The sequence below is a fragment of the Corapipo altera genome, unplaced genomic scaffold (genome assembly GCF_003945725.1).
Source record: "Corapipo altera isolate COAL_440 unplaced genomic scaffold, ASM394572v1 198, whole genome shotgun sequence".
In the NCBI taxonomy this organism is placed as follows: Eukaryota; Metazoa; Chordata; class Aves; order Passeriformes; family Pipridae; genus Corapipo; species Corapipo altera.
The window spans coordinates 171376-184804 of NW_020885076.1; the positions used below are offsets into that span (position 1 = coordinate 171376).

Consider the following 13429-nt stretch of genomic DNA (forward strand, 5'->3'; position numbering starts at 1 on the left):
GGCGCCGGGACCCCGCGGCGGGCGGGGCGGGGCGGGGCCGGGGGGAGGGGCTTCGCAGGAAAGACCACGCCCGCTCGGTAGTAGCCCCGCCCCGTCACAGGCTGATGAGCCCGGGAGGGGCGTGGCTTCAATGGAATGGGCGGGGCCACAGTCACAATACCCAAATATGGTGAGCGATGGGCGTGGTTTCGGAGACACGGACGGGGACACTCATCACAGGCCACGCCCCTCTGGTCGTACTCCACCAGGGGGCGGGGCTTGGGTGGCTGGGCGGAGCGAACCACTCTAGTCCCCGCCCCTCATGTCTAACCCGAGGAGGACGGGGCGGGGCTCCGGGAGGCGGTGGGCGGGGACATTCCGCCCCTCTGATATAATCCCGTCCCGCCACCGTCAGAGGGAACGGGGCGTGGCTTTGGGTGAGAGGTGGGTGTGTCAACCCGCTCTAACCCCGCCAAAAGGACGCGAGAGGGGGCGTGGCTTATACTCTAGGCCGCGCCCCCATCGCGTGTAACTCCTCCTCCTGCCCCGCGCGGCCCCGCCCGACGTGACGCATGCTGCCCCTTCCCCTCCCCCCGCGCGCGCGCGCGCGCGCCTCTTCGGGTACGTGCGCGCGCCCCCGTGCGTTGCGTTGCGTTGCGTGCGCGGCCCCGCGGGCGGCAGGACCCGGATCGGCGGCGGCGGCGGCGGCGGGAGGAGGAGGAGGAGCTGGAGCGGGGCCCGCGGGGCCCTCGGCCGCCATCACGGATTTCCTGTGGGACAAGCGCACCGGGCTGGCTGCGAGGACGGTGCGTGACGCGCGGCGGGCGGTGCGGGGTGGGGCGGGTAGGCCGCGGGCGGGGAGGGCCCGGTGCACGGTGGGTCCCCGGTGGGGCGGGGGCACACACGGTGTGGGTGTTTCTGAGGGGGGCGGCGGGTCCGGATGGCCCGGCGCCCGTCGCTGCCGGTGTCCCGGTGCTTCCGGCCCCGCACGGGGGAGGCCCCGCCCGCCGCCGCCATCATCGCGCCCAGACCGGCCCCGGTGCTCGTCCCGCCGGCACCGGCCTCGGCGCTCCCTGCGATCGGCGAGGGAGCGGCGAGGCCCCCGGGGGGGTCGGGAGCCGCCCCGCAGAGCCCTGGGGGTCCCGAGCCCGTTCCCCCCCGGTCAGCCCAGCCCCGGGCCGGTCGTGCCTGTCCGAGCCAGGCCGGTGATGTCAGCGCGGGGCGGGGGCGGGGAGGTGGCCGGGGGGGTGTTTTGTGGGAACTCTGTGGGCAAAGGGAGCTCGGACTCCTCTCCCGGCCCTGGCACGGGTTATTCCGTGGGTGCCCCGTCCCTGGAAGTGTCCAAGGCCAGCTCGGAGCAAGCTGGCCTGGTGCAAGGTGTCCCCTGCCCGTGGCAGGGGGTGGGACTGGGTGAGCTTTGAGGGCCCTCCCAGCCCTTTAACATTCCATGACTCCGTGATTCGTGCCTGCGGAGCCGAGGCAGGTGGAGCTGCTCCTGCTTGGGGAGCTGAAATACGTGTGGGGAATGTGTGAGAGCTGGAGCTGTGCCATCTCCCCCCGGGGGTCTCCTTGGCTCTGAGCTCTCGTGGTCCCCCAGAGGGGCAGAGCCGGGGGTTTGCAGGGCTCTGTTAATGTGCATTGGGAAGGGTGGGTTTGCTCCTGGGCACTTCCCACAGGCACAGGGAATTGTACCATGGAATACCCTGAGCTGGAAGGGGATCATCCAAATCCAACTCCTGGCCCTGCACAGACACCCCAACAATCCCACCCTGTCCCTCAGAGCATTCTCCAGATGCCCCTTGAGCTCTGGCAGCCTTGGGGACATGCCCACTGCCCTGGGGAGCCTGTTCAGTGCCCAACCACCTTCTGGGGGAAGAATTTTCCTAATATCCAACCTAACCCTGCCCTGACACAGCTCCAGCTGCTTCCCCAGGTCCTGTCCCTGCTCACACAGAGCAGAGGTCGGAGCTGCCCCTCCTGAGGAAGCTGCAGCCCCCTGAGGTCTCCCCTCAGCTTCTCCAGTGCTCTCAGCTGCTCCTCATGTGGCCCCTCCAGACTCTTCCCCCCCAGGTGTGGATGTCACTTGCTTGGCACCAAACCAGAGGCATCTCCTGGGGAGCTGCCCCCGTGGGTGTTCCCGTTACTGCTGCACAGGGACTTTGGTGGCATCCAGGGCTTCATTTCACCTCCCTCGGGGGTGGTTCCCTCCTCCCTGGGGAGCACAGGAGCTTAAGGGGAGAAGGTGGAAGCCCTGGAGGTGCAAATGCTCCTCCTGGAGCTGTGGACTTTAGAGATGGGTGCAAACAGGGGAAGTAACCTGGAAAAGATTTGATTAATACGCAGAACTAGTTCCAGTCTTCTCGTGCCACTCAAGTGTTATATAGCACTTGGCAGCATTGACAAGATGGTTTTGGTTTTTTTTTTTGTTTTGGCTTCTGAGACATGTAAAAGTCAAAATAAAAATTATAGGAGGATTTATTGAAATAGATATTTCAGTTAGATCTTTGAAAAAAAAACAAACAACCTTTTATTTTCTACGTAACTGGGAGAGAGTTGTTTTCCCATGACTGAATCTCTCCTGTACACAACAAGCACAGCTCCTCTGGGGGGTCCCATCTTGGTTTAGGGGGCTCTGGGATCTCCAAGAAGTTCTTCTTCTCCCCCAGGGGGATCCCTGGGATTGAGGTCAGGGATCCATGGGACTCCCCAGCACATGGATGTGGAAGCAGTGCCGTTCCACCTGCCAATCCAGGGCCTTGATCCAGTCCTGTTTCTGGGGGGAAAACATGGAAAAATGGGAAAAGATGGTGCCAGGGAGCCCAGGGAAACTGGGATCCTCCTCCTGGATTCATCCCCAGCACATGGATGTGACATTGGTGCTGCTTCAGGGCCTCGATCCCAACCTGAATGTGGGGGAAAAACACAGGAAAAATGGGAAAATCCACGGAAACAGGGTCAGGGAAAAGGTCAGGAATAGGAGATCTATCCTCATCCCAAAACAGGGTTAATAGGGAGGGATATGGGTGTTTCCCAAGTGCCACTTCAGGGCCTCGATCCAGTCCTGCTTCTGGGGGAAAAACAGGAATGTGGGAATGGGATGGGGAATAGGAGCAGGGAAGAGGGAGGGTCCCAGGGCAACATCCTGGATAAATGGGAAAAATAAAGTCAAAGTTGGGGATAAAATCCATCCTGATCCCTAAAAATAGTTACAGGGAAATAGGGCTGTGGATGGGCTGCTTCAGGGCCTTGATCCCAATCTGATTCTCAGGGAAAATGGGAAAAACGGGACCAGGAGTCCCTGGGAATGAAGCAGGATCCCTGGGAATGGGGGTCATCCATGCCCAGCAGATGGATGTGGGGTTTGAGGGGATTTGAGGGGGTTTGGGATGATTTGGGGCAATGTAGGAATTTCGGGGCATCAGGGTTGATTTCAGAGGGATTTTGGGGTGATTTTTGGGTGGTTCAGAGGAATTTGGGTGTGCCAGGGTTGTTTTTGAGGCGATTTTGGTCACTCACATTCTTATCCCCCTCCGTCTTGCGCGTCTGCACCGACAGCGACTCCGCTCTCAGACTGATTCCCCTGCATGTTCAGGGTGTTGTGGGGAGAAAAGGGGAGTCAGGGACCCCAAAATACACCTGGGGGACCCCAGAATCCCCTGGAGACTCCAAAGAACACTCTCAGAACTCTGGACACTCAGATGTGCTGCTGAACTGGATGTTGCTCACCGGTCCCTGTCCCACGCGGCGGCTCCTGCTGTCCCCCTCCTGCTGTCCCCAGAGATGCCTGACGGGGTCCCCACTGTCCCTGGGTGCCTGACGGGGTCCCTACTGTCCCTGGGTGCCTGACGGGGTCCCCACTGTCCCTGGGTGCCTGACAGGGTCCCCGCTGTCCCCACAGATGCCTCACTCCCGAAGGTACCGCTCGTCGGAGCGCAGCAGCCGCGGGAGTTACCACGAGCGCTACCGGAGCCGCAAGCACAAGCGGCGGCGGACGCGGTCGCGGTCGAGCAGCAGCGAGCGGGACCGGCGGCACCGGAGGGAGGACAGCTACCACGTCCGATCCCGGAGGTGAGCCAGGCTCGAATCTGCCCTCCTTCACCGCGGTTGGGTTGGGGGGGATCGCTGGAGACCACCCAGGGCAACCCCCTTCCGAGGCGGGGTCACCCAGAGCACAGAGAAACCCACCCGGGTGGGTTTGGGATGTCTCCAGAAAGGGAGACTCCGTGCCCTCCCTGGGCAGCTGTTCCAGCCTTGTTCTTCACAGAACCACAGAATATTCTGAGGCACAAGGACCATCAAGTCCAACTCTTAAGTGAATGGCTCACACTGGGGTTGAACCCACAACCTTGGCACTATTAACACCGAGTTAATCTCAGGGTTCTTCCTCGTGTTGAGGTGGACCTTCTTGTGGTTTGGTTTATGGCCATTGCTCCTCATGCTGTCACTGGGCACCTCTGAACAGCCTGGCACCATCCTGACACGTGCCTTGGAGATATTTATATGCATTGATGAGATCCTCTCTTCTCCAGACTAACCAGGCCTGGCTCCCACAGTCTCTCCTCATAAGAGGGATGCTCCAGTCCCTTCATCATCTTTATCTCTCCAGCTGGGCCTGGTCAGCCATGGTCACCCAGCTCCTGTGTGACCTGCTCTGAGCTGTCACATTTGAGGCCATGCTCATGACCAAACCCCCTCCTCTTGCTCCCCTCTTAGGGAAACTTCCCTGTCCAACCATCCAGGAGCCACTCCAGCAATCCCACTCCACCACCTGAGCTGGGACTGAGGCCCTTTTGCAGTGGCAGCTCCCTGTACCCACCCCCCTCCCAGTCAGACCAGTTTCCTCACCAGCTCAGCCCCAGGTTTCCCATAGCAGAGTCCCAGACCTCTGGAGCCTTGAAATAATCTTGGTGCAGTAACAAAATAACAGCTGGAGCTGGTGCCTCTGGGGAGGGACCCCAAACAAAGGACCCCCAGGGCTTTTATCCCCTCAGAGTCTCAGTGCAGGAAAGTCTGGGGGTCATCAACTCCTACCACGTCTGTGAATGTCTCTCACCTGGGTGGGATGCAGTTCCCTGTGCCCTGTTTTGCCGTGGGTTGGTAGTTCAGAGCCTCTTGCCTCCTGGGGTTCCAGCCCCCAGAACTCCCACTGGTGCTGCTCCCCCTCTGCTCTGCTCTGGTGAGACTTCTGGAGCACTGCATACAGTGTTCCCAACATCAGAAGGACATGGAACTGTTGGAGCAAGTCCAGACGAGACCATAAAGTGAATAAGGGGGACTGGAGCCCCTCCTCTATGGAGACAGGCTGGGAGAATTAGGAATGTTCAGCCTGGAGAAGAGAAGGTTGTGTGGAGACCTCAGAGCACCTTCCAGAATCTGAAGGGGCTACAGGGAAACCAGAGAGGGGACTGTTCCTCAGGAGCTGGAGTGACAGGACAAGGGTACAAATGGAAAAAGGGGAAGAAATTTTTTACTTTGAGGGTACAAGGTACTGGAACGGGGAGGCTGTGGCTGCCCCATCCCTGGAAGTGTTCAAAGCCAGGCTGGATAAAACCACGAGCGACCCTCAGGGGGTTTGGGATTAGATGATCCTCGAGAGGTCCCTCCCAACCCAGTCCACGGCTGTGTCTCTCCTCAGCTACGACGACCACTCTGCAGACCGGCGGGCCTACGACCGGCGTTACTGTGACAGCTACCGGCGCAACGACTACAGCCGCGAGCGGGGCGGGGACGGCTACTACGAGCCCGAGTACCACCACTCCTACGAGTACCGGCGCTCCCGGGACCGCGAGGGCAGCTACCGCAGCTGCAAAAGCAGCCGGCGTAAGCACAGGCGGAGGCGGCGCCGCAGCCGGTCCTTTAGCCGCTCCTCATCGGTGAGTATCCTGCTCTTGCTGGGCCTGCCCTGTAAACCTTTCTCTCTCCCAGGTGCCGAGCTGGGTAAGTAGAAAACTCACTTTCTAAACGCTCTCTCGGACTCGGCTTGAACTGTGTGTGTGTGTGTGTGTGTGTGTGTGTGCAGGAGGAAGGTTTTTGGTGCAGAGCGTTCCTGCCCGCACGTCCCGCTGCGCCGGCTGGGCACGGGGGGCTCAGACCCTCTCTCTTAGTGTTGCCCGCTCAGGTGGGAGGACAGGTGTGTCCCTGGGGTGTGTCCCTGGGGTGGTGCTGCAGCTCCTCCCGTTTGGTGACGCTCGTGGAGATTTGTGTAGGAGCCCCAGCCAGGCAGGATTTGTGCGAGGCTCAAACAGCCGACGCTCAGCTGATCCCAGTCCCAGAGAGCCTGGGACAGGTGGCTTGTCCCTGTGGTCCCTGGTTTGGGCTGTGGCAGGAAGCCCCTGGCTCTGATTCTCCAGAGCAGATTCTCCTGGGTGGGCTCAGCTGACCCGCGAGGGGCTTTGCGGAGGAGCAGAGCTTTCGGACCACTCAGCTCAGGTGGAGGCAGCGACCATCCCAGGCTCTTCCTGGCAGTGTCCCCGGCTTTCTCTTCTTGTCTGTTCTGCTGTTCACTTCTGTTAGACCCCAGACACGGTCTCTGCTCTGTGTGTGGAGCTCTCAGTGTTGTCTGGTCTGTTCTGGCTGTGTGTCCAGGGAGGGGATTGGGGGCTGGATTCAGGTCCCAAGTCCGCTGGGCCGCTTGCTCCCAGGTCTGGGGATACTTAGCTGAGGAACCGAAGGCAGGAATTTTCTCTTCTCTGGCATAAACCTCTTATCTGCCTCATCCCAGGCTGTCCCTGTTCCCTGTTGGGCTCTGCTTCTCTCCTGGAAGTTAGTCCTTCCAGGATCAGCTTCTTCAGGGGAGGGTCTGACAAGAGGTGCCTGTCTTTCCCCAGGCAGTCACTGCAAACTCTCGGTTTTGGATGGATTGTTGTTACCTAGAGCTGCTTCTGGAATCTCTGAATTCCTCTTTCCCTGAGTGTCGGGGCTGGGGGAAGCTGTGTGGGTGGTTGTTGGAGTGGGACGGGGGTGCCTGTGAGGGCAGCCTGGGCTTGTGCAGGACCTCTGGGCACCTGCCTCCCACTGCCCTTCCTCCTTGGTGGCCGTGGGGCTGCCGGGAGCCCCCTCCCTGTGGCCTCTGGCATGTTTAGGGGGTCTCCAGGACCCGAAGGCTGGTGCTATTCCTCTCTGAGCCCCCGTGGGAGCGAGAGCAGCCGGCCCCTCCCGTGCCCCCTCGGCTCCCACACTCTGACAGCTCTGCTCTCACACTGGTTCGGGTGGGGCTGTTTGTAGGTTCTTTTTTTTCTTATTTTTTTTTATTTATTTTTTTTTTACTTTTTTTTCCTTACTTTTTTTTTTTTTATCTTTTTTGCTACAACGAAAAGCGAAACTGTTTTTTTTTTTCTTTTCTGAGCTAGTGTGTTGTATCTTGACATGTTCCCTTGCAATATCCCTATCGTTATATATTCCTCTGTGCCGTATGAATTGGCTGGGAATCTCCTCCTGCAACCCCTCCTCAAACAACCATGTGAATTTCCAAACCAACCAATGCGTGACGCTGGCTGCTGCGCTGGTTTGAAAATCTGATTGGTGAATGATGAATTCCCTGTCTGCCTGGGCCAGCAGCGGAGTCGACAGAGCAGCAGAAGGGCCAAGAGTGTGGAGGACGACGACGAGGGGCATCTGATCTATCGCGTCGGCGACTGGCTACAAGAAAGATGTACAGCCAAATCGTAACATAATTTAGCTCTCTAGTTAAGCTCCCATCGCAGTCGCAGATCTGTCTTATCTTTCTGTTTCATTTTATTTTCATTGTTTATTAAAGAGAAACCCTCTCCTTTTCCTTCCCCTTTTGTTAAAAGCTACGTTTATATTGTGTATTGTTACTGAAGTGCCAGGGAATTAGGGCAGCTGCCTTGTGCAGCCGGTGTCAGCCTTCCGCTGCTCCGGTCTCTCCAGCTGTGTGCAGGTTAGGTGTTGCAATGCATTCTCCTCTGCCCTGTGTATCGCTGCAGCCAGGTGCTGCTCCCTCTCTCAGCTCCTTCCCTCTCCTTCTCTCCCTCCCAGATGAGATTATCAGCACGCTGGGGGAAGGCACGTTCGGCAGAGTGGTGCAGTGCATGGATCACCGGAGGTACGTGGGGAGAGGGGACACTGCAGCTGGCAGTGGAGCCTTTCGGGCATAATGTGGGAGCCTGGGGGTGAAAATCAATCTGTTGGCTTCCAGTGTCCTCTGCTGGTCTGGGCACTCGCCCTCTTGGGTCACCTGTGTGCTGGGGGAGGCTTTGGGGCTGTTTGTGGGGAGGGAAAAGGCACAGCTTTGATGGACACCCCTTAAAAACAGCCACCTGCTCAAGCAAGGGTGGTGGAGGCTGTGCTGCACAGGGGAGGCTGGTCGGAAGGTCCCTTTCATAGGACACAGCCCTTTTGACCTCCTCAGGGCTCACCCTGTGCTTTCTCCCTCAGGGGTGGTGCACGTGTTGCTCTCAAAATCATTAAAAACGTAGAGAAATACAAAGAGGCTGCTCGGCTGGAAATCAACGTGCTGGAGAAAATCAACGAGAAGGATCCCGAGAACACAAAGTGAGTGTGCTCCTGGTGTTGGACTGGAAGGGCTGGTTCCAGGGGTGGGATGGAAGAGGTGCTTGGTGCTGTGTGGCTGAATGTGATCCTGGCTAGTGTTGGAGGCATCTCGCCTCGCCGTGGGGTACAGACTGAGCAGCGGAAGGAGGAGCCTGGCGCAGGGATGGCATTGCAGAGCTGGTCCCAACTGGAATGTTTCTGTCAGTCTCTGTGTCAGGATGTTTGACTGGTTTGACTACCATGGCCACATGTGCATCTCCTTTGAGCTGCTGGGGCTCAGCACCTTTGACTTCCTGAAGGACAACAACTACCTGCCTTACCCCATCCACCAAGTACGGCACATGGCCTTCCAGGTGTGCCAGGCTGTGAAGTGTAAGTGCTCCCTGCTCCTCTCCCTGCTGCACTGGGCTGACCTGGAGAGCTGTGCAGCTCCCAGGGACCGGGACACTGGTGCAACTGGTGGCCCAGAGCAAGCGAGTTTTTGCTGTTCTTCTGAGCCTGAGCCTTCCTGCCCCTCTGGGAGTGAATCCTGTTTGTTTTCCGAGGCTTATGGGCTGGCAGTAGCTTAGGGCACTCCAGCATCCACCCCCCTCACCTTCTGGTGATCAATACAATAAGTCTTTGTGCTTCTGATGAAGCATCTTGGCCTGGGCCAGCCTATTCACACCCAGTGCTAAGTGTGGGCTAAAGTGGTGCCAGTATGAGCAAACTGAAGCAATGATGGCTTCTTGTGGGTGCAGCCTTGCTCTGCTCCTGTCCCATCACCCCGACTCTCTTTGCTTCCCCAGTTCTGCACGACAATAAACTCACCCACACCGACCTCAAGCCAGAGAACATCCTCTTTGTGAACTCAGACTATGAGCTCTCCTACAACCTGGAAAAGGTAACACACTGCCTGGGGTCAGGTCTGCTCTTGGGTTCTTGGTGTCCCTGACCCAGAGAGGGCGGAGTTGGGACGTGCCCCAGGTGACAGGGGCTCCCTCAGGGCCTGTGTCTTGCACGAGCTGCCTGTGTTCAGGCAGTGAAAAGTGAGCCATGGGGACCCCAGGTGTAGCTGGCTGGCAGTGGGAGCTTGTTTGGGGCTGAGCTGTGGGGCCCCCAAAGCTTTCCCCTCCCGTGGTGTGTAAGGAAAGGCCCTGAGTACCTGTCTGGGAGCTCCTGGGTCACGGCTCCCGTTGTTGCCTGTGCAGAAGCGGGACGAGCGGAGCGTGAAGAGCACGGCCATCAGGGTGGTGGACTTTGGCAGTGCCACGTTTGACCACGAGCACCACAGCACCATTGTCTCCACCAGGCACTACCGGGCCCCTGAAGTCATCCTGGGTAGGTCCCTGCCGAGGCAGGTGTGTCCCTCGAGGTGCTGCTCGCTGGGCTGGGGAGTGCTGGGCCTCCTCATCGTTCAGGAGCTGTCCTGGGTTTGCCCTGGGAGATGGGAAGTGTTTATTTAAGAGCTCTCCAGTGCTGTTTTCTGGGAAGGTCATCATTATAGCCATGTCATTATTCTGGGGTTGTTCAGCCTGGAGAAAAGGAGGCTCAGGGGGATCTTTCTTGCTCTCCACAACTCCCTGACAGGAGAGGGGAGCTGGGGGGGAGTCTAGCTCTGCTCCCAGGGAACAAGGGACAGGATGAGAGAAAACGGCCTCAAGCTGTGCCAGGGGAGGTTCAGGTTGGACATCAGGAGGAGTTTTTTCACAAAAAATGTTGTCAGGCCTTGGAAGAGGCTGCCCAGGGAGGCAGTGGAGTCACCATCCCCGGAGGTGTTCAGGAACTGGACATGGCACTCAGTGCTCTGGGCTGGGTGACAAAATGGTGATGGGTCAAAGGTTGGACTTGATCTTGGAGGTCTTTTCCAACCTTAATGATTCCATGATTATCAGTTGGTGTTTTGGCACTGCAGTGCATTGCCAGCGCGGCACCAGGGGCTTGGCTGGAATGGGAACTGTTTTTCCAGCTGTTTGTTTTTTAAGGGGAGAGGGATTTGAAATCCTGTGCCATAACTGGATCATTTATTTAAACAACGTTGTTTTTCAGAGCTTGGCTGGAGCCAGCCCTGTGATGTGTGGAGCATTGGCTGCATCATCTTTGAGTATTATGTGGGTTTCACCCTGTTCCAGGTGAGAACTCCGGGTGGTGTGGCTACTTCCCAACTGGTGAGAGAGGATTCTGGCTGATTCCCAGCACAGCCCAGAGCCCCTGGGGCTGATGGGGGTCCCTCCATCACTGCTGTCCTGGAGAAGTGTTGGCCAGGAAGGGGTTTTGGGTGGGGGGAATAGCCAGGGCTGGAGGCAGAACCACTGGAATCTGTTCCATGCCTTCCCTTTACATTTCTCTCTCTCAGACACACGACAACCGGGAGCACCTGGCCATGATGGAGAGGATCCTGGGGCCAATTCCTTCTCGGATGGTCAGGAAGACGAGGTGAGCAAGGGCCCTGCAGGTGTTGCAGCCTCTCCTGCCTCACAGGCAGTGGTTTTCTGTGAGGGATCCCACTTTGGAGGGGGAATTCCCTGGATCCCCTGGCCGTGCTGGTGCCCTGAGCCGTGTGCCCTGCCAGGGCTGGCACGTTGCTGTTGCTGCAGGGTGTGTTGTGCTCAGGTGTAACCTGTTCCCACCTGTTATTCCGACAGGAAACAGAAGTATTTCTACCACGGGCGCCTGGACTGGGACGAGAACACCTCGGCCGGACGCTACGTCCGGGAGAACTGCAAACCCCTGCGGGTAAGGAGGGTGGGCAGCAGCCCCTCCTCAGTGCAGAGATTCTCCCTCTGGGCAAGCTCAGGCCAGCAAAAGGCTCAGACTGGTGTCTTCCTGAGGGAGCCTTGGAATAGACTAGGAAGCCTGAGTTTGATCTGAAGTGGAAGAGGAGGAGGGCATGGAGAGTTCAGGAAGTGGGGAAGGGGGGGTGGGTGAAAACCCAGCAGTTCTGTCCCGGGTAGAGGAGCCCAGAGTTCAGGTCTGGGCTGAGGGATGGCCCCAGCTTAGCCCAGGGGATGTCCCAGGCCATTCCTGACCTGTCCCCTCCGCCCCCCCAGCGCTACCTGACGTCGGAGGCCGAGGACCATCACCGCCTGTTCGACCTGATCGAGAGCATGCTGGAGTACGAGCCATCCAAGCGGGTCACCCTGGCCGAGGCCCTCAAACACCCCTTCTTCGACCTGCTGGGCATGGAGCCCAGCACAAAACTGTGGGACTCGAGCCGGGACATCAGCCGGTGACGCCGCCGGTGCCAGCCAGCCTTTGCATTCTAGCCCCCGTGGAGGCCCCCCATGACTTCTTATCCAGACACTTGGTGCTTTTTTTTTTTCTTTTTTTTTATATATATACATGAGAAGAACTCCCCTTTGTAAAGCTGTTAATATGTGAGATACTGTAAATAGCCCTGTCGGCCTCGGGGCAGCGCGGGCCCGACCTGCTGTTCCATGAGGTGAGGGGGGGCCTGTGTGTCCATGCTGTAAATACCTCTCTCGTCAAAGTGTTGCTTTGTCTCCTGTTCCTGCCCTCCCTCGGTGTAAATACTCCAGGACTCGCAGCTCTCTGTAGCTTATCTGTTCCCTTGTAAGTTATGGAACTGGTGGGACTGCATGGGAATTATTTTTTGGATCAATGTCATAGCCCATCCCCACACCAGAGTTTTATAAGAATTTTGTACAGTCTTTGTGACAAATAAATATGAAGTGAATAAAAAACCACCGGGGCTGGGTTTGGCACCGGCAGCAGCTGCTCCTGGGATGAAAGCAGATGCTGACAGGGATGAAAGGAACTTTGTGATCTAGGAAACCAGCTCTGTCTACCTGCACCACTCCTCCCAAGCCTGCAGGGGCTCAAAGCTGCTTTTGGCCCTCAGGGCTGCAGCCAGACCTGGGCAGATGCTGGTTGTGGGGTCAGGCTGCCCCTTTCCTCATGCCCTGGGGTCAGTGTTGGGGTGGGAAGCAGAAAAAGGACAGTGGGGCCATCAGACAGGTTTTCTCTCACCTGAAGAGCCCTCCCGACCCTGGCTGGGGTGGAGCACTGGCTGCTGGTGGTGGCTGTTGGAAAAGGGGTGTCTGGAGCCCATGTGTGTCCAACACCCACCCCAGGGCTGTCTGTGCCTTTTGGGCTCTTCTCAGCTCTGCAGTGTGGCTTGGACTGTTCCCTGGGAATTGCTGGGGCTGTTCCACAGCTGGGAGCTCACCTGTGGTGTTCGTGTGTCACTCTCAAGGCTGTTCAGAGGCTGAAGAATATGTTCAGCAGAGTCTCTGCTGAGCACTGAGGATGGAGGGGATGCTGAGGAATCCCTGCTGAGGAGGGGTCGCTGTGCCATCCGCAGGCAGCTGGAGCCCGTGGAATCAGGGATTCCTATAAATAACCGGCCCAGGAGACACAGGAGAAATTCCCCAAGTGCTCCTCGTGCCGCGGGTCCCTCCCAGGCTGTCGGAGCCCACCCGGCCGGATCGGGGGGCTCAGCGACAGCTGCTCCACTGCCGGGGGGGGGGGACACAGGCGGGAGCCGAGGTGGGGGGTCGGAGGTGAGGCCTCGGAGGGGGACCCGCGGGAGGGGCCGCTGTCCGGCAAGTTGGGGACCTGGAACCCTGGGGGGACACGGGAGCGCCGGCGAGGGGATGGAGGGGGTCCCGAGGGGATGGAGGGGATCCCGAGGGGATGGAGGGGGTCCCGAGGGGATGGAGGGGGTCCCGTCGCGGACACCGTTGTCACGGGAGTCACGTGGGCGATGGGACGATGGGTGTCAGCCCAGGGACACCTGAGGGTGGGTGCGAGGGGTGAGGGAGGGTGGTATGTGTGGGGGGGGTAATTGGGAGATTTTGGGATGCGCCTCACGTGACCCCGGGACACGGACTCAAACACACACACAGACACAGACAGAAACACACACACAGACACACAGAGACACACAGACACAGACACACACACACAGACAGACACACACACAGACAGACACACA

General features: G+C 58.5%; 1 protein-coding gene across 3 annotated transcripts; it reads left to right on the forward strand.

The window, feature by feature from the left end:
• The first annotated feature begins 666 nt into the window (after window positions 1-666).
• On the forward strand, window positions 667-12169 carry CLK2 (CDC like kinase 2). Of its 3 annotated transcripts, XM_027669327.1 has the most exons (13): window positions 667-785; window positions 3878-4047; window positions 5615-5852; window positions 7537-7630; window positions 7978-8044; window positions 8377-8493; window positions 8699-8865; window positions 9282-9376; window positions 9684-9813; window positions 10522-10604; window positions 10829-10908; window positions 11118-11208; window positions 11523-12169. In XM_027669327.1, exons 2-13 carry the CDS (start codon window positions 3878-3880, stop codon window positions 11703-11705), a joined length of 1515 nt encoding a protein of 504 aa, XP_027525128.1. In that variant the 5' UTR covers window positions 667-785; the 3' UTR covers window positions 11706-12169. The 3 variants fall into 3 exon arrangements, with proteins under 3 accessions (XP_027525128.1, XP_027525127.1, XP_027525129.1); XM_027669326.1 differs by lacking the exon at window positions 667-785 and having other exon boundaries at window positions 7534-7630; XM_027669328.1 differs by lacking the exons at window positions 667-785; window positions 3878-4047; window positions 7537-7630 and having other exon boundaries at window positions 5770-5852.
• The last annotated feature ends 1260 nt before the right edge of the window (window positions 12170-13429 follow it).

Excerpts from the sequence above, each read along its gene's own strand:
- CLK2 (XM_027669326.1), top strand. The coding sequence starts at position 3,878 with ATGCCTCACTCCCGAAGGTACCGCTCGTCGGAGCGCAGCAGCCGCGGG. Across the intron at positions 8,866-9,281 it reads GGTGTGCCAGGCTGTGAAGT|TTCTGCACGACAATAAACTC; the intron begins GTAAGTGCTCCC and ends TTGCTTCCCCAG. Across the intron at positions 9,377-9,683 it reads TCTCCTACAACCTGGAAAAG|AAGCGGGACGAGCGGAGCGT; the intron begins GTAACACACTGC and ends TTGCCTGTGCAG.